General features: G+C 43.6%; 1 protein-coding gene across 3 annotated transcripts in view; it reads left to right on the top strand.

Moving 5' to 3' along the window:
• TP53BP1 (tumor protein p53 binding protein 1) overlaps nt 1-19,623 on the top strand; it is an 86,201-nt gene that overhangs the window by 66,110 nt on the left and 468 nt on the right. For 2 of the 3 annotated variants that reach the window (XM_026479870.4, XM_044392469.3), the window contains exons 20-29: nt 2,662-2,814; nt 6,990-7,261; nt 7,926-8,075; nt 8,347-8,777; nt 11,459-11,650; nt 12,073-12,288; nt 13,965-14,180; nt 17,896-17,990; nt 18,525-18,724; nt 19,213-19,358. In XM_026479870.4, coding sequence (XP_026335655.1) covers nt 2,662-2,814; nt 6,990-7,261; nt 7,926-8,075; nt 8,347-8,777; nt 11,459-11,650; nt 12,073-12,288; nt 13,965-14,180; nt 17,896-17,990; nt 18,525-18,724; nt 19,213-19,358 — 2,071 coding nt within the window. The remainder of the gene's footprint in view (nt 1-2,661; nt 2,815-6,989; nt 7,262-7,925; nt 8,076-8,346; nt 8,778-11,458; nt 11,651-12,072; nt 12,289-13,964; nt 14,181-17,895; nt 17,991-18,524; nt 18,725-19,212; nt 19,359-19,623) is intronic. The other variant, XM_057306311.1, reaches the window with a different exon arrangement.

The raw sequence follows: 19,623 nt of genomic DNA, 5'->3' as shown, positions 1-19,623 counted from the left end.
GGTTAAGTAACTTGCCAAGATTTTGCCATCAGTAGGTGGCAGAACTGGAATTTGAACTCAGCATATCTGACTTCAGAATCGGTATTCTTTTCATTATGCTATGTTGCTTTTCTATTTATTAATCATGGCCTTTGTAGTCTTGTTCTGTTTATCCATCCCTCTCCAGGAACTCCAGAAACTATGGTTATATCATTAGCCTTTTAAGGTAACAGTCTATGAGACCTAAGACTATCAGTTTGTATGGATTAAAAATAGCATAGCTCTTTGAAGATAGGGTTTATAGTAGGTCAGACCCTGTTTTGCACCTGTTTTTACCCTTAAAGTGTTTACATTCTGCCACATAATTTGGTTTCTCTGCCTTTATAAAAAGAGTTAAACTTGATCCTCAAGATAGCAATCTTGTTGAAGCCACTAGATTATATCTTCTTTTCTTTCTCTGTAGAGTAGGGAAATCTCTGCTCCTATCTCATTATGATGATAAGCAGGAGCCAGCGAGCCGGAGTAGTAAGGCCTAGGCTTTGGAGTCAGACCACTTCCATCTGGGATATTGTGAGGATTAAGTGAGATAATGCATGCAAAGCCCTTAGCGCTATGCCTGGCACATAGTAAATGCCCAGTATATGTTGGTTACTGCTGCTACCTATCGATGATGATTATTTTAAATCCTGCTATTAACAATACCACTGCTGATACTGTGCTGCTTGTCATACAGAGTGAAATAACATTTGCTCCTGCTGAGAAAGATGGTAGAAAAATCTAGGTGATGAATAGGTACAGTTTCACTTGGGAAAGATGAGAAGTTCTGGAAGTGGATATGGTGATGTTTGCACAACAGTGTGAATGTACTTAATGTCACAAACTATATGCTTAAAAATGGTTACACTGGTAAATTTTATGTATATTTTACTACAATAAAAAATTACAGATGGGGTGGTGGGTACAGTAGCAGAAATCGGCAATGCTCTACTGTGTTTTGAAGAATGTTGAAAAAATGAGGAAGGCTCTGTGGAGGTTTTCCAAGTGCCAGTGTTTTCGTATCCACTGCATTCTGGGTAGGACTCAGGCCAGTCCTGGAGAAAAGCATAGGCAGCCTTCCTTTGACATTCCTTAAAATTTCACTTCTGTATCCTGTACACCTGGAGCCAGGCTTAATGAAGGGAAAGTTTGGTTTTGTTTTCATTTTGTTATCTTTTATAATGATAAGATCCTCAAGTTATTTATCTTTACAGAGACCTGTTTCAGAAGACTATTTGGAGAGAGAGTAAGCATAGCTTTCTTTTTATCTGCCCCCTTTCCTTTCTCTCCTTTCTTATTCTGTCAGACGTGTTTATTTGAGTGTCTCTCTTGAAGTGATCATTTGTCTGGCTGTTGTAGTGGAAGAATGCAGGAAGTCTTGAGAAATCTGAATACAAGGAGTGTTTATGTGTCCCTGAAACCTTTAGGACCTGTGATGCAGGGCCTGGCTCTCTGTGTGTGCAGGCAGGAGGTCTAGGCTGTCATGGTTCTGATACAGGGGTGCCCTGGTAATTGAGGTGACAGACCAGTGCTCTGACCACTCCTTAACCAGAGTTGTATATACTAAAGTGTTTTAAGAAATTGGTTGATTTACGTTTCTGTGCTTTTTATTTTATTTATATCCACATAATTTAGGTAATGCATTTTAGTAGGTACTTTATCCCTTAGATGGAGTTGGAGTGGGAATTATTCAGGAAAATTACTGAAAGTTTTAGGTAAATTACTGCCATGTTGGTCAGTAAAAACCCAGGATCATCATCATTGCAGTGGTATATATAGTTCTTTGGAAAGACTTGGATACCTTGACACTGACTGCTGAAAGAAAAATCAGTCTACTGTGGGGAAGTAACGTGGGAGAATTAAGTGTACATTCTCTCCTCAGAATTATAGAGCTACTCGGGTAGGAGGGTAGGGCATGGACACTGTTAAATGTGATAGATGTGTTATGAGAAAACATGTATGTAACAGTTGGCATAAAAACGTAGGGTTTATTTAAGTTATTTAACTGATTATTCTTTATGGTACAAGTAAATACAAAATCCTAATTTACTAATGTTTTCTGTTCTTGGACACTAGCATGGCTCTTAAGTTATAATCTATGATTTGAAATAGATTAAATATTTCATATTTAATTCTGAGAGAAATCTGTTATCTTGTAGGCATAAATAAACTATAGTTTTGGTTACTAATGCGGGAAAAACAGACTGCACTGAGATTAATAGATTACTCTGTTTTTATATAAAGTTCTAAAGAATGCCTTCCTTTTATTGAAAGAGATGTTGCAAGTGTAAGTTTGTATACTGATTGACAAGTCAGCATCAAAATCAGAAGGATTATAACCTAAAAAGTACTTTTAGGGGGTCAGAATTTCACTTAAATATCCTAGCTATAAGTGGTAGATGTTATGATTTTGATTTAGAGAGAAATAGGTCATTTTAAGTGATAAACTGTTACTTCTAGCCTCTGGCTATATAGCTGGTCCATCCCTGTTCTTACGTATAGGTGAGTAGAAAACAAAACAACGGGAAAATTTCATCACACTAGATTCATGGAACATCTGAGCAGTGCTCATCATGAAGAAGTTGATTTATGATTCTTCCATTTTGCAGTGAGACCCATGCTTGTGTTCTCTATTTCCTGTCACAGGGAGAGGAAGAGTTTGATATGCCTCAGCCCCCGCATGGCCATGTCTTGCATCGCCACATGAGAACAATCCGTGAGGTTCGCACACTTGTCACCCGTGTCATCACAGATGTGTATTATGTGGATGGAACAGAAGTAGAGAGAAAAGTAACTGAGGTAATACACTTTGGGTCTATGTGGCAAAGTTCTTTCAGTAGCAAGATTTCCCTGGCTCTCCACTCCCACCCCTGCCCACCTTTCTTGTGCCGCTAGCTTGTTTTCCTTCATCTTGTTAGAAATATGTAAGAACTTGGTAAGAGGGGAGTCTTGAATTTTCTGTTTTTCCCAGCCATGGGTTTACTGTTTGACCTTTGGCCATTTGTTTAACCAGTCCCATCATGGTTTCAGTTTTTGTAAAGAACAGATTGATGACTCCTGTAAATCCGTCATGTATAAATATATTTTATGTATTATTTTTAATCCTTGGAAACTCTTGAGGTTTAGCACTCCCTGATTTACTCCGTGTGTTTTCTTATTGTTTCTCACTGTTTTCTCACTCGTGTTTATGTTTACTCATTGTGTCCTTTCTTAGTTTCCATCCATCTGTGGCTGTAGACCTGCTGGGAGGAGATGCACCTTTATTTCTTAGTAGGGCTCATGTGGACTTATTCCCAGTGTTGGCAAAACATTGGCATTTATTCATTGTTATATTGGACAGTGTTATATGCTGACTTTGTTTAGATCTCATAACTGGCTGAAATTAGATTTTTAGAATTAAAGATGTGGCAACATTCTTGGTACATACTTTAATTTCTGGGAACCATTTTATTAATTGATAAGAGGCACAGCAACTTACTTTCCTTCTTTTATTCCGGCACTTTTTAAAAAATCTGTCAGCTAGCCATATAGGAAGTTGAGCTCAGAGAGAATTAAACTCTGGTATGTAATTTATTAAATGGAACACATTATTGCTGTTCTTCATTAATGGGCCATTGTGGCCCTCTTGTCAGAAAGCATTTGACATCAGTTTGAGAAATTGTCTTGTATTCTTTATTTATTGTACACCAAGATCCCAGATGTTAATTCATCTTCAATTTTATGATTGTGGAATTTTTTTCAGTGTTACTACTATTTTGGAAAAATTGGGAACTTAAAAGTAGCTTTAGAAAAGCAATTTGCTTTCATGAACAGTTTTTGTAACTGTTGTAATCTAAAATGTTATACTCTAACATATTACTTACTATTTGATATGTTGCTTTCTGGTTTTTTTTTTTTTTTTTCTTAATATGGTGCTTTCTGGTTTTTTTTTTTTCTTAAAGATTTTATTTATTTATTTATTAGAGAGAACACAAGCGGCAGGCAGAGGGAGAGGGAGAAGCAGACTGCTCCGCAGAGCAAGGAGCCTGATGCAGGGCTCGATCCCAGAACCCCCGGATCATGACCCGAGCCTCAGGCAGACACTTAACCTGATAAGTTACTGAGCCTCTCAGGCATCCGATGTGGTGTTTTTCTAAAGTATATTTCCAGAAACAGCAGGTCTTTTAGATACTCTGAGGGGAAAAAAAATGTTCCATGGTCAAAGTTTGAGAAACACCAAAAGCTGTAATACCTCCCATCCCCCGTGAAAATTCACAGTGTATATTACATTAAAGGCTCTAAGAAGTCCTTTATTAAAGATGTCTGTTTTGTTTAATACAGAAGTTACCAAACTTATTTGACAATTGAACATTTTTTAAGATAGTACTTATACCCCTGTGGAACATAGTTTGGGAAATGCTGCCATAATTACGGTAATAATAGCAGCTAACATTTTTGGAGTACTAATTATGTGCCAGGCACTATGTAAGGACTTTAAGCGATTTAACTTACTTAATCCTCACAGCTAAGCTGTGAAGTAGATGCTATTATCCCATTTTCTAGATGAAGAAATGGAGGCATAGCAAGTTAAAATAACCTACTTTAGGTTACATAGCTAAGAAACAGAGGAACTGGAACTCGTCCCACACAGTCTAGACCCAGAGCCTGCATTCTTAACCACTACGTTATGCTCCCTTTCAAGAGTGAAAATGATGTCTGCAAGAGTGATGTGTGACGCATATGGTAGTTCGATGACGAAGCAGCTCGTTTGAAGGGAATTTTGATAAAGTCTTTCTGGATGAGGTCTTGAAAGTATGTGAGTGGGACACTGAAGGTTTTAGATGTTGGGAGATAAGGGGGAAGGGTATTCCATATAGAAAGCTTGGTGAATAAAGGGACAAACAGAGACAGAAAGTAAAGAGCACACAGGCATGAATAGTCTAGTTGGTAGGCAGCAAAAAAGATGTGTGAAGGAGTGTGAAGGTCGAGGTCAGAGGATTCTGAGAACTTAACTTCCCTCATATCTAGTATCCTTTGGTTGTTATCTTTCAGAAATTTTATTCGTTTATTTACCAGCAGCTTCTTTTTTACTGTGCTCCTAGCACCGTGGCAGGCCCTGGGACTGTGAAGATAAAAAAAGACTCCCATTCTCTTAGAGGTTATACTTGGCATGCAGCAAATCCAAAACTTGTTGGTTGCTGCTGTGGAGGGTGGAAAGATGTGTTAGAAAGAGGGGACTCCCAGAACCTACCAGCTCACCTGAAGGGGGCTAAAGACTTCACAGAAGATGTGGCGCTCAAACATGGTGGCAGATGACATTGGGGGGGGGGAGAAGGACGTTACAGGCCGAATGAAATGTCGTGTAAATATGTAGATAGCATGATATGCTTAATGAATATTTAGAAGCTCAATAGGACACCAACAGTAGGGTAGGGAATGGTAGAGGATGCCATTGGGGTTGGTAAAGGCCCACAGCGTAAGGGCTTTGTATACCTAGAGAAGAGTTCAGGTTTTTATCGTTGGTGTGATGAAGAGCCTTGAAAGAATTTTGGAGAAAAGCGTGATGTGCTCAGATTTGTATGTGGGAAAGGTCAGATTAGGGGATGTGAGATGCACTGGGCATATCCAGGATTCATTCACTGAAGGCAAGGAAATGGGAGAGAGGAGGACATTGTGTTTGGATGGGTTAAGTTTCAGGTGTCCTTAGTACTAGATCCAAAGGGAAGAGTTTCTTAGGTATTTGCCTCTGTGAGTTTGGAGCTGAGTCATCGTTGTGTTGTTGGTAGACAGGCAGGGATGAGTCTGATAACACTGGCCAGGGAAAGCACGGTAGAGTGAGAAAAGGAACGAGAACAGTCCTGTGAAATACTATTTCTAAAGAATCAGACCAAGAAAGAGGAACTCCAAAACAAGCACATACAGAAGTAGCCCGAGAGGTGGAGTGAAAGTAAAAGTGACTTTGTAGATTCCAAGGGAGAGATTTTCAAGAAAGGAGTGGTCAAAAATAATCATTTAATTTTCTCATAGCATTATTTAAATGTGCATGCATTGCATACTGTATGCCCAGAGAGACTATAAGCTCTGAGGAAGGAGAATCTGTCTTACGTGTCTCTGTATCTTCTCTGACGATTCGCACAGTAATGCATGAGCAGTCTAGAGCAGTAGGCAAATGTGTAGCACCTGGGCTGTAATTCTCAGTCGTGCGCCCAGAGAGGACATTGCCGATTAGTCCCAGAACCTTTTGTAAAAGCCTGGGAATTAGCCCCCAAAGGCTGCTTAAAACTGAGCTCCAGATACCAGTCCATCAAAGTAAGCATATGAGATAAAGTCAGTTTGACATTCCTGTCTTCTGTGATAGTGCAACCTTATATGTTTTATTATCTTTTTGGTTTTCATTTTTCTAAACAGTAACACCATTTTTAGCCTATTTTTGCCTATAATTTTCTATTTCCTTTATCATATATGGAAAAGTAATGTAAATTTCAAAAAACATGTAATTTTATCCACCACTGATCAAAAAACCAGAAGGGCTCCTAACCACTCATTTTTCTCATCTAACCTTCTTTCCTCCTACCTCTCTTCTCCCAGACAGAAAATTGCCTCTGTTGTCTGGATTAGAATCCTTACTGTTTTCTCGGTAGCCAAAGGTTGTGAACTTGTCGAGTAAAAAAATAATTTAACTTATTAGCTTATAATAGAGGTCTCTTTCTTTCCAACCCAGTACCACATTTATTTATTTTTTATTTAAGCTATAATAATATATTCCCTATAGAATGCTCATGTCTCGAATGTTCAGTTCGGTGGCTTTTCACAATTAATGGTATATAACCACTACTCAGAACGAGATATAGAACATTTCCATTATTCCAGAAAGTCTCCTGATTCCTAGCTTTCTGAACTGAAATTTCCATCCATCTCTAGGATTTTTCAACCTCCACATTAGCATGATGTCATTGTGGCTTCTTCTAGCTTTTGTATCCATTTCTTTCTTGCAGGAGACTGAGGAGCCAATTGTAGAGTGTCAGGAATGTGAAACCGAAGTTTCCCCTTCACAGACTGGGGGCTCCTCAGGTGACCTGGGGGATATCAGCTCCTTCTCCTCCAAGGCGTCCAGCTTACATCGCACGTCAAGTGGGACAAGTCTCTCGGCCATGCACAGCAGTGGCAGCTCAGGGAGAGGAGCCGGACCACTCAAAGGGAAAACCAGCGGGACAGAACCCGCAGATTTTGCCTTGCCCAGCTCCCGAGGAGGCCCAGGAAAACTGAGGTGCAGACAGGGTCTCCAGAGAGAGAGAGCTACAGCAGGGGCAGGGTTGCTGACATTTTAATATCACAGGAAAAAGGGAGTCATGGGAAATCCCCCCATCCTCCCAACTAGGATAACTCAAATCCTCTTCCTCCCCTTTTGTTCTCTCCTATTTGGTTTTGCATGGGAGGTAGGGTGGAGCTCTGTGGGAGCTGGACTTCTAAGAAAATGTAGAAAAACAGGTGCGGGGACTTTGGGAATGCTGGCATATGCTGCTGCCATCCCCATTTTATGTAGCCTACAAGTGTTTTGGTTGGGAGTACAAAAAGGGTAGTGACCCCAACTTGACACATTCCTAGCTTTTCGTTATCCTCTGCAGGTGTCTAGAACCTGAAGTAGAAGAGAAGGTAGGGCAGAAATGGGTGTGCTGTTTTTGAGGGCAGCAGTAGGAGGCTTTGTCACAGGAGGGAGCAGACTTGCATAGAGGAGGATGTCCTTTACTTCTTATCCTACACTCCCACTCCCTGGCTGATATTTTTGGTGGTGGGTGTGCAGACCAGCTTCCTGCTGCCCTGGAGTTCTAGCACATGTCGGCCTGGCATGTAGTTTAAGGGCTGTGGGGAGACTTTGTGAAGAAAGGATCCAGTAGCAGGTGCTGTCAGACTAACCTGTCTTCATTCTCTAGTCCTAGAAAAGGGGTCAGTCAGACAGGGGCGCCAGTGTGTGAGGAGGATGGTGATGCAGGCCTTGGCATCAGACAGGGAGGGAAGGCTCCAGTCACGCCTCGTGGGCGCGGGCGAAGGGGCCGCCCGCCTTCTCGGACCACTGGAACCAGGTACCCGGGTAGTGTGAGATACACTTAGTCTATGACTTGTTCAGAAAAAAAGGGAGTAGAGAGAAGAGAGGGGAATAGAGAGTATGTGGGGTGTCAGGAGGGACATGAGGGGTATGCACTGACTGGGGAGTGGGCAGGGCAGGCTTATGCCTGTGATGGGATCCTCCGAGAACGGGCTGAGGAAGACCCATGGCCAAAGGAGTGGGAAACCTGGTAGATAAGTACTTTTCTTAATTCTAACTGCTGCCTCCTATCTCTTATCTCTCTTTAGAGAAACAGCTGTTCCTGGCCCCTTGGGCATAGAGGACATTTCACCCAGCATGTCACCAGATGATAAATCCTTCACCCGTATTGTGCCCCGAGTGCCGGACTCCACCAGGCGAGCAGACGTGGGTGCTGGTGCTTTGCGTCGAAGTGACTCTCCAGAGATTCCTTTCCAGGCTGCTGCTGGTCCTTCTGATGGCTTAGATGCCTCCTCTCCAGGGAATAGCTTTGTAGGGCTCCGTGTTGTAGCCAAGTGGTCGTCCAATGGCTATTTTTACTCTGGGAAAATCACTCGTGATGTCGGAGCTGGGAAGTATAAATTGCTCTTTGATGATGGGTACGAGTGTGATGTTTTGGGCAAAGACATTCTGCTGTGTGACCCCATCCCACTGGATACGGAAGTGACAGCCCTCTCCGAGGATGAGTATTTCAGTGCAGGTAATGAAGGGAGTGGAGTCTGTAAGAGATTTGCGGTGCCTGGGCCAGTCTTCTCTCCAGTCAGTTATTACCAAGAGCACTCGCTTCAGCCTAACTGCTCTGCGGGGTTCTCCAGAGCTGGAAATTCCATTCCTACTACACTGGTTACTCTCACACTGGCTTTTTTGTTTTCCTTTGGTTGCTTATTTTTGAATGAACTTACTTTGGTATAATATTTACAGAAAATACAGAGTACTGTGCAAAGTACGGAATATTGGGATAGCATAGGGAGTTCCTGTCCACCCCTCACCGCGCTTCCCAGCTTTCCCTGTTTTTAACATCTTCCATTAGTATGGTACATTTGTCACAACTAAGAAACTAACCTTGGCTCCTTACTAACTAAATTCCAGACTTTATTTGGATTTCACCAGCTTTTATATGTCCTTTTTCTGTTCCAGGATCCAGTCCATTAGCCCTCAGGTGTCCTTCGATCTCCTTTGATCTGTGACATTTCTGAATCTTTTCTTGTTTTTCGTGACCTTTTTTTTGTTTTGAGGGGTATACTGGTTAAGCGTTTTGTAGAACGTCCCTCACTTTGGGTTCGTCTCGTGTTTTGTTTGATTAGATCAGAGTTAAGGGTTTTGAAAAGAATGCTGTGGAGGTGAAGAGCCCTTCTTGTTAAATCAAATGGGGGAGAGAGGCCGTGATATCCACAGGACATCACTGGTCCCATTAACCTTTATCCCTTGGTTCAAGTGTTTGCCAGGTTTGTCCACCGTAAAGTTAGTGTTCTTCCCTTTCACCATTGAGACGTAACATTTAGTACTTGCCTTGCTGGGAATCTAGTAGGTGAGTGTGGCAGATGCACGGAGATATTTTTGCTTAGGAAGAAGTTGTTAGTACTGTGTTTTTGTGCCTGCATACCTACCCTTGACTGTCTGGTTTGAAAAATGGTTCCTTTTTTTTTTTCCTTAAGTAGCCAGTTCCCTATAATGGTGATGGCGAGAGATTTCTATTTGTTATGACTGTTTCATGTGCCAGTTCTTTGAATGGATTGCCTCTTTTCTGTGAGCTAATTTGGACATAAATGTTTGTGTTGAGTTTTGTCATTTAAAAACATCATTTCTGGAGATTGTTTGGAACATGGATTGGGATGTAATGGGCAACAGTGCCTCCGATGAAGTCTCTCCAGACTTCGTTGTGATGTAGACTCCTGAGTACTTGTTTGCCCCTCTGTTTCACTGTTAAACTTCACCCTCTAGCTCTGGATAGCACTTAGCTCTTTGTGGCGTCAGTTAGTAGCACGTGGATTTAGGTCTCTTGTGACCTGTGGCTTAACATAGTTGTATCAAATGTAATGATTCTTCTTTTTCAGGTATAAAGCTTATCCTGGAGATCCTTCTAAGACAAAGAGACAGTCCTTATCCAGGGTGAATTATGGCATCAAGGGGTGGGGAGTCGATGTCTCATTTAATGAGGGTGTCTACTCATGTCAATGTTAGACTGCTTCTAGTTCTAGTAACTTCATCAGTGTGAAGTATATTTTTGCTTTGGGCTTCTTTGTCCTTTTGAAGGGGGTCTTTGTGATTTAGTTTGCTATTAGAGATTGAAGCCAGGAGATGAAGAAGCAAGGGGAAAGGGTGTGATTGTGAGGTGTAGATAAAAGAGAGAACGAAGGCCTGCTTTCATGTCTATTTCTTTCCTTCACGGCATATGCTCTGGGTTTCTTTTAGCCCTTCATTCAAGCACAGGCTAATGAAAAACAAATGGACCCTAATAAAAGGTGTTCATGATAATGCCTTGTTTTTATCTTATATATGTGGGGGGGGGTGTGTACACACACATATATATTGCACATGTGTGTGTAAATTGTTTATTGATGGGTGGAGGGAAGGAGTATGATCTTTTTCATAGGTTTGGGAATGGGTTTTACCCAAGATCACACTGCTTAGTGGTGGCAGAATTAGACCTAGGCTCAGGTCTTCTGAATTCTAGCCCTCATCTGTTTTGTACTCCACATTGTGTTCCTTCTAACCTAGAGGCCTTATCGTTAGGTTCTGAATCACAGCAAGAAGTAGATAATAGGGAAAATTAGACAGGAGAGGCAGAATTTATTTTTTCCTTTCTTTGCTCTATATCTCCATTTTTTTTTTATTTAAAAAAATTTTTTTTAAGATTTATTTATTTGACAGAGAGAGACAGAGAGGGAACACAAGCAGGGGGAGTGGGAGAGGAAGAGGCAGGCTCCTAGCAGAGGAGCCTGATGTGGGGCTCGATCCCAGAACGCCGGGATCACGCCCTGAGCCGAAGGCAGATGCTTAGCGACTGCGCCACCCAGGCGCCCCTATCTCTCTATTTTGATTTAGCCACACAGACACATGCTCTCTCTCTCTGAGTGATGTCATCTGTCACCTACAACTTAACTCAAGAATTATCACTCAGCCTCCAAAGAAACCAAGAAGGAAAGGTTTAATAAGTTCTGTTGAGAAACTTTCCATGTCCCAATCCCAGGGTAGTAGCTACATACATTTCTAAGTGGTGGTGGTGTCTGGGACTGACAGCTGGAATTTCTTTAAGTACTGAGTGCAGCCCGCTGTGGACCTCTTAATGCCCTGACCCAAGTCTGCTGTGCAGAGCCATTGTGAGTGGGTGCCGAGCAACCTAAAACAACAGCAGGCTGCTCTTATGTTGTTCCCGCTCAGGAGTGGTGAAAGGGCATAGGAAGGAGTCTGGAGAGCTGTACTACAGCATTGAAAAAGAAGGCCAAAGGAAGTGGTACAAGCGAATGGCCGTCATCCTGTCCTTGGAGCAAGGAAACAGACTGAGGGAGCAGTATGGCCTTGGTCCATATGAGGCCGTAACACCCCTCACCAAGGCAGCAGATATCAGCTTGGGTAAGACCTTTGCTTCCTGAGAAACTGCCTCCGGGCCCCTGCTCTGTTTGTGGTGGGAGGAGTGAATTCTAGAGCGGGAAGCATGCTTTCCCTAAATCTTACTCCTGTGGTGTAGGAGATGCTGATGAGCTGCCGATTTCTGGAGGCGCTGACTACCTCTGTTTCCTTCCTGCGACCACATAGTAAATCCTCAGATTCTTCTGAACACCCCCCCGCCCCGCCCCGTTCTGCAGGGGGGCCAGGCATATTTCAGTCATGACCAAGCTGAAACAGAAAAGATGGTGGCTTGGAAAGAGGTTTCCCACCCCCACGGGAGGTGGAGGAAAGGGTGTGGTGGTCTCTAACTCAGGCTCTGCCCAGCTGCTGGAGTCCAGGGCCTCAGACCATGGGAGTTGACCAACCTTTGGCTTATCCTGTCCTAGACAATTTGGTGGAAGGGAAGCGGAAAAGGCGCAGCAACGTCAGCTCCCCAGCCACGCCCACTGCCTCCAGCAGCAGCAGCACAACCCCTACCCGCAAGACCACAGAAAGCCCTCGTGCCTCCTCAGGAGTTCCCTCAGGCAAAAGAAAACTGATCACTTCTGAAGAGGAACGGTCCCCTGCCAAGCGAGGCCGGAAGTCTGCCACTGTGAAACCTGGTGAGTGCTCCCTTTTGCCGCCTCCTCCCTCGGACCACTGTGGAATGCAGGGCTAGCTGCTGGAGAGATGGAGCCTGATGGGTGGCGATGGCTCCCGTGTCCTGGCTACAAAGATGGGGTCCCGCACAAGCCCCAGGTGGTACTGCGCTTACTGCCTCCACCTTTATGCATCTCCCAGCACAGGTACATAGGACACGAGGTCCTGATTGGAAACATTCATTGACTTCTGTGTAGGTTCTAAGATGGAAAGTGGTACTGAATTTTAAGCAGATTCAAAATAGGTGAAATTGGTCTTACATCTCTTCCTTTACTGGCACCATTTTCTACTTCAGGAAGCTCTGCTTCCCCCACTCTTGCACTCAGGGTCCTCTGGCTTTCTCAGACTTCCTATTGAAAGCTAGTACCTCACTGTGCATCTCCCCTCCTCTTACTGTTCCCCAACAACTGCTTTCCAGTCCCTCATGCTTCATATTAACAGGAATTTATCCATCTCTGTTTACAGAGTCTCTACTATGATCCATTCACAGCCTTTGGGGTTCTAGAGACACGGGGGTAAAGTCCTCACTCAGTGTCTGCCCTGAGGGCACCCTCTCAGTCCAGCAAACTGAAGGACTTCATTGATAGTTACATTGTCCTGGCACCAGAACTTCTTTTGTTTCCTGTGTATTTGGGTTGTGTCATGTCCGTATCTGTCTCACACTTCTGTTGTGTTCAGGTTATGTGAGGTGTGGAACTGAGTGCTTCACACATATTACCTCAAGTAATCCCTGTGAGGTATAGATGCTAGAATTCGTTTTCCAGTTGAAGAATCTGAGGCACAGCAAAGTGGGCTAACTTTCCCAAGGTGACCTAGGAATCCAGAATTCACACTCAGGCAATCTGACTTTGAAGTCCGGGCTTATGCGTACTACGTCAGACTGTTCTCCTCCTGCTGCTTTTGTTTTAGGGAGGCATGACCTGTCTGTCATCTTAGCCTCCTAATGAGGCTTTGATTCCGCTTCTCCAAATCAGGTATTTGTTTTCTTTTTGAGGACTTATTGGGGCACTCCTAGCATGGGTGTTCTGGGAGTCCTGGGCTGGCTGGTTCACTTACCCACCCCCAAGGGTTGGAAACTGGGATAATTGCAGTAGGCTGGTTTGATGGAGCTCCATCAAAGTGTAAGAACACTTCATTACCAAGTGTTCTGTGCACCATTCTGGTGAGGGTCAGGGATAGGGTGGGAGTATCTGCCAGGGACATTGGTAATAAAAAATAATGGGCTTTTTGTTGTTGTCTGTTTTTAAGGGCTGTTTCAAAGTCTCACATACCCTGGGAAATTCCAAGCACTGGGCAGAGAAAGTGGGCTGAAGATTTCCAAATATTTTTTCATTCTTACCTAAGCTTTGTTTATATTAGAACCACCACTTTCCTCAGATGATCTCAGAAGTACTTGGTTTGGCTGTATAAAAACAATACTAGTTGATTTTCGTTATGAAAATAATGTATACATCATCATGACCGTAAAATTTACATACATCACATTTCTCTGCACTGTAAATTGGGGTCTAGGTTGTTGACCATAGGAATGGTCTTTGGTCAGTAGCTCAAAAAAGTTGATCAGGACATTGCCTACCCATCCTGTGGTGCCCAGGCAGTAGTCTGTATCCTTCTAGTAACTGTGCTCTGTCCTTTCCAGGTGCAGTGGGGGCAGGAGAGTTTGTGAGCCCCTCTGAGAGTGGAGACAACATGGGTGAACCCTCAGCCCTGGAAGAGCAGAGAGGGCCTTTACCCCTCAACAAGACCTTGTTTTTGGGCTATGCTTTTCTTCTCACCATGGCCACAACCAGTGACAAGTTGGCCAGCCGCTCCAAACTGCCAGATGGTCCTACAGGAAGCAGTGAGGAAGAGGAGGGTAAGTCCCTAGGAAGCCCTGGGGGACCTGACACTTGGGCACTTTCTTCCTTTCTATTCACTTCATGAGCCTGTAAAGGAAGCAGTGCAGCTGGCATCTGGGATCTTGGTTAGGGAAAATTAATGAGCCTGCTTCTTGATTATTTATAGATTGTTTCCTTAAAGTTCCTCTTGGTGGCACCTCAAAACCACCCTGTGAGGCAGATGGGAGACAGAGCTTATCATCCACTTTACAGATGAGCAAACAAGCTCGGAGAGGTTAAATAATTGCTTTTTGTCTGCAATAATGGTAGATTTGGCACTAGAACCCCTGTTCATTTTATCCTACTAGTCATCCAGATCCGTCAGGTTTCTGAGTGCCCTGCCGCTTTCCCATCTGTGTTCTAGGGACAACTGCTAGAGAAAACCTGTGTGGGGGCTGAAGTTCAGTCTCCTGAGGTCTGAGCGTAAGATTGAGAATGTAGGGTGCCCAGAGCCCCAGGGTGATTACAGAGAAACAGCTTCTAAGCCTTTTCAACTCTTGTACCTCTCTTCAACCTTAAACTACATCTGTATATTGCATTTCTCCATTGTCTGTTACTTAGGGTTTGAGTGAAGGCGGCAGTGGGGAGAGGTAAAAATTGTTTCAACTGTCTTTAAAGAGCGTGATCTAGGAGAGAAAATGGGCAGCTACAAATATGTACACCGTGAGTCACAGCATCATCCAGATGTTTCTGTGAAAGCCAAAGGTCCAGATGGGATGATGTTCTGCGGGGTAGAGCTGAATCTTGCGAGAGGGAATTGAATTAGGGAACATGGTTATCATAAAATAGCAGCAGTGCAGATCGGTGATGGTTGGCATTTCAGATGCGTGGATGACTCCAACTAACCAACCAGAACTGTATCTCACCAGCCATAGCCACGTGGAGATCTGTACAGGGACGTAGGAAGGTTGGTCAGGGAGTGCAGTTAGGATTTATGTATGCTGTTTGGAAGGTGCGTGAATAGTCATCGGTAGACGGCTCTCGGGTGTGGGAGCAGGTGTGGCATGTGTGGGCTTTCAAGGTTGTGTGTGCACCCAGCCTTTTTTGTCAGACAGCATTGAGATAGGTATCATTGGAGAGAAGGTATATGAAGCGTTTCCTAGCCAAGAGTGTAGTTTTACTGTGATCGTAAGAGTCCCTTGAGGATTGTGCTGAGATGTGTTGTGGCATCAAAACAGTGTTTGTGGTCTTGTTTTCTTTTGCTTTTACAGTATTGCTAGACCATGGACCTTCCTCATTCTCCAACACACTCCTAGCCCTTCCCTAGACCAGGACTTCATAAGGCAGTTCTATAGATGTTTTATTTGTGGGTTGGTACAGCATGGTCAAGAAAGCCAGCTTTGGTATGAGATGCAGACTGTCCAGTTCCTTAAAAATCTGTGACCCTGTGTGATAATAAACTCCTAAAAATTCCCTCCATTACTATCTATCAAATGTTTTTAATCCCAACCTTGTAACCAAAAGTGAGGGGATGTAGGCCTTGTCTAAATGAGGAAATTGGACATTTTTTAGAGAGATTTCCAAGTTTCGTTTCTTTCTTTCTTTCCTTTCTTTTTTTAAAGATTTTATTTATTTGATAGGAGCACGAATACATAGGGGGAGCAGCAGGCAGAGGGAGAGGCAGGGCTAAGCATGGAGCCTGATGCAGGGCTCAGTCCCAGGACCCTGGGATTATGACCTGAGCCAGAGGCAGACACTTAACCAACTGAGCCACCCAGGCGCCCCGATATCCAGGTTTCTTGTAGAAAGTGTGGTTATAGTGAACATATCTGTTTTATGTTGCTCCTTTATCATTGGACATTGCCCAGCAGTACCAAAGTCCTTGATATTTGTGGCACGTTGAATGTCCCCCTCAATCTCAAGAAGCCTAAAGACATTTGTACTAAAACAATCTTCTAACAGAATATTAACCGTTTTAAAGAAACTGTGTGGTATGACTTGCAGATAAATGGGAATCTCTTAGATGCTACTTTAGATCAGGAGCTCATAAAATATTTGAATCCATTTAATGAGACCTGTTTATTAATGAATTAAGAATGTGGCACCTGCTATTGTTGGGAGGCACACCATATGACCCATCAGCCATGGGGATTTGACTCTAGAGTTGAGTGCATGTAGTGCCTTCGTCCTTGATTTAGATGATGGAATTAAAAACCTGTTCATTTTAGCCTCTGGTGGGGCAGGGCCACTTACAAGTTGCAAATAAAGAAAATTAAATCCAAAAAGAGAAAAAGTAGAGGAGTGGACTGCTACTGCCTAGGTGGGATAATACTTGATTACACAGATGCAAGGAAATATAGTTGGGGATTAAAATCTAAATAGGTCAGGACTAGAGACAGACCTGGATTAAGCAGACATACCATAGAAGTCTTGGGAAAACGAAAGGACCACGAGAGGCCTTGGCAGCGACTCAGCAGTAGAGTGTTGGTACTGAAAATTGTGACAAGATGTATTGAGATGGATCAACAGGATGTGGTGACAAGACTGAGAAATAGTCCTGCTATATTCTGTGTTTTTTACAACCCTTAGAGTTTCCAGTTTGAGCTCTCATTTTCAGAGGAACATGGAGAATGCTTGGTCAAGAAAAGAGCAATGAAGGTGAATGGGCTGGCCAGGCAGACCTGCCCGGAGGTGTAGAGGCCTGAGCGTGGGGCATGAGCACTTCCGGGCAGCTCCAGCAGGCAGGGAGGGCACCACAGGGCTGGCCTCTCTGCAAGGGGTCTGCTCTGCCAGCGTTTACCACGGGGCATGAGGGGGACGGGGAGTGGTCCTGGCACTGAACTCTTACGAATTTGGTTGGGTTTTTTATTTGTGGTAAGTTCATTAGAACTTAATTTCTCAGAAATCCTAATTAACTAAAATCTCTAATGTCTTGCTTTTTTTTCTTTTCTTTTTTTAATGTGTTATTTATATATGAGAGGAGCAGATATTTGGTCAAAAGAAGCAATTTCTAATTGCCTAGGGTCATTACAGCTTCAGCCTCATCTCTCATAACTTCTACTTCAGCCTCAAGACTGTAATGCAGTCATTGATGTTCAGTGTCCTGAGGTACTTCAAGATCATCAAAGGTAGATAGTTTTCAATAAAAAGGTTGGAATAGGATTTTTCTGGCTAATCTTCACTTAATCGGTTACATTTTAGAAACCATACTTTGAGCATTCTGGTTCATCAAAGTTCTAGTCTGTGGGGGTAAAAATACTGATGAAGGGGGAATTTGGAGGCTTTGTTAGAAGAAGTGCAGTCAGCTACTCTTCATCTCCCCGAGCAGGCAGAATTAGAAGAAATGAATGTGCGTAGTCTGCAGGAGAGATTGAGGGTAGACATAAGGGACAGCTTCCTGGTGGTAAGGGTTACTCAAACTGGAATACCAACCACGGGAACTGGTTGTGTGTCCATCCCTGTTAACAGTCCCATGACTCAGCACAGAAACCTTTGGTGTTTTTAGGTCTAGGTAGGACCTACCCCATTTCTCATCTTTCCCACCCCTTCTGCTCTTGTCCCTTCTTTCGGCAGCATTTTGTAGTTTTCCTGACAGAGCTCTTTCTGACCCATGGGAAAGCCCTTGATCTGTCTGTCTTTGGGATATAGTGCTGTGGAGATAGCGGGGGAGTGTAAAAGGAGGCAGTTAAGAAGCAGGCTTCAAGTAGTGACCAACTAGTAATTATGATCTTGGTTGTCTGTTTTTTTAAATAGAATTTTTAGAAATTCCTCCTTTCAACAAGCAGTATACAGAATCCCAGCTTCGAGCAGGAGCTGGCTATATTCTTGAAGACTTCAATGAAGCCCAGGTGAGGCGTTTCTTTGTGTTGCTTCCCGGAGGGACAGTGATGAGAAGAGCCTGAGAGGGAGGGGATGGGGAGTGTGGGTACACCAGGTAGACAGTTCAGGAACTGGGACACTGCTACAAGATTTTGCATGAAATAGAATTTTTACTTGTGTGTAAGGAAGAGAAGTTAGAGCCCTTGTTTGTTAAAGGCCGTGGTTCTGTTTCTGGGACAAAAGCAGATTAAAATTTGTGTTTCATAGAAATCCCTGTTACAGTGTTGCTGATTTTCAGCCTGGAAGGTTGAATACCTGGGATTGGGTTTGTCCTTGAGGGTTTAGGCCCCCAGAAAAACCTGCAGGTGAGGCAGGGAGAGTGGCTAGGGAAGTCACTTGGGCCTTTCATTGAGAAAGGAAGGAGTTGGGCAGAAGGATAGGCTCAACCCCATTTTGGGTAGTATTTGGAAGTGTTCAGATCTGTTCTCTGCGACTCAGGGCTGTTATTTAGGGGCTTTCTGTAGAAGTCATCAGACCCATTGGTTCTGTTTCTTTTCTTCCAGTGTAACACAGCCTACCAGTGTCTCCTAATTGCAGATCAGCACTGTCGAACCCGGAAGTATTTCCTGTGCCTTGCCAGTGGGATTCCTTGTGTGTCTCATGTCTGGGTCCATGATAGTTGCCATGCCAACCAGCTCCAGAATTACCGCAATTATTTGCTTCCTGCTGGGTACAGCCTTGAGGAGCAAAGAATTCTGGATTGGTGAGTATTTGAGAGCCCATCTAGGATGGTAGGCAGGAAGACAGCAAGCTTTTGGAGGGGGCGAATCTAGGTGAGAGTATTTCTAGCAACTAGAATTATCCTAGGATAAATTAGAGAATTTGAGTGAGTTCCTTTCAGCAGCTTATCTAGTTTGTCCCTGAGGCATCCTAGTTAAGGACCTTTTGGAAATGTGTGAGGATTTCCATGTAGGTTCAGTATTCTCGACCTCTAAGGTTAGGGGACTAAGTTTTAAGCAAGGCATTTTATTCTCAACCCCAGGGTGGACCTGGACTGCAGAAGGGCTGATTTAGAAGCCCCGGATCCCAGAGAATACACATGATTCACAGGAGAGAAGGGGAGTGGTGCAGGGCTTTGGAAAACACTCCCATGTGCCCCAGTCCCTCTGCAGAAGGGCTCTTGTTGGATGTAATCTGTCATGCTAAGGTCTTTTCCAATTCCAAGGTGCTATGTCTCTGACTCCTTCATAGGCAACCCCGTGAAAACCCTTTCCACAATCTGAAGGTACTCTTGGTGTCAGACCAACAGCAGAACTTCCTGGAGCTCTGGTCTGAGATCCTCATGACTGGGGGGGCAGCCTCCGTGAAGCAGCACCATTCAAGTGCCCATAACAAAGGTACCTGGAGAGTGTGTGTGGTGTTATTGCTCCAAGGATGTCCTTAGACCCGTAGGTGTTAGGCCTTGTGGTCTGATTGGGGGACCTTGTCCATGTTTCTAAGAAGAAAAGTACCACCTTCAAGAGGTGAGCTACTAGGAGTGAGGCACGGGGTTGTTGATGCTTCTGCTCGTGTCCAGTGGTATATTCGTAAACCTGTTTGCAAGGTTAGCATATAGTGATTATAACTTTCCCTTTTGGTTGTGATCAGTAACAGTGTTTGACA

Source organism: Ursus arctos, unplaced genomic scaffold (genome assembly GCF_023065955.2).
Source record: "Ursus arctos isolate Adak ecotype North America unplaced genomic scaffold, UrsArc2.0 scaffold_36, whole genome shotgun sequence".
Taxonomy (NCBI): domain Eukaryota; kingdom Metazoa; phylum Chordata; class Mammalia; order Carnivora; family Ursidae; genus Ursus; species Ursus arctos.
Note: the sequence above shows the minus strand (reverse complement) of the source record. Positions and strands in the feature narration are given on the sequence as shown.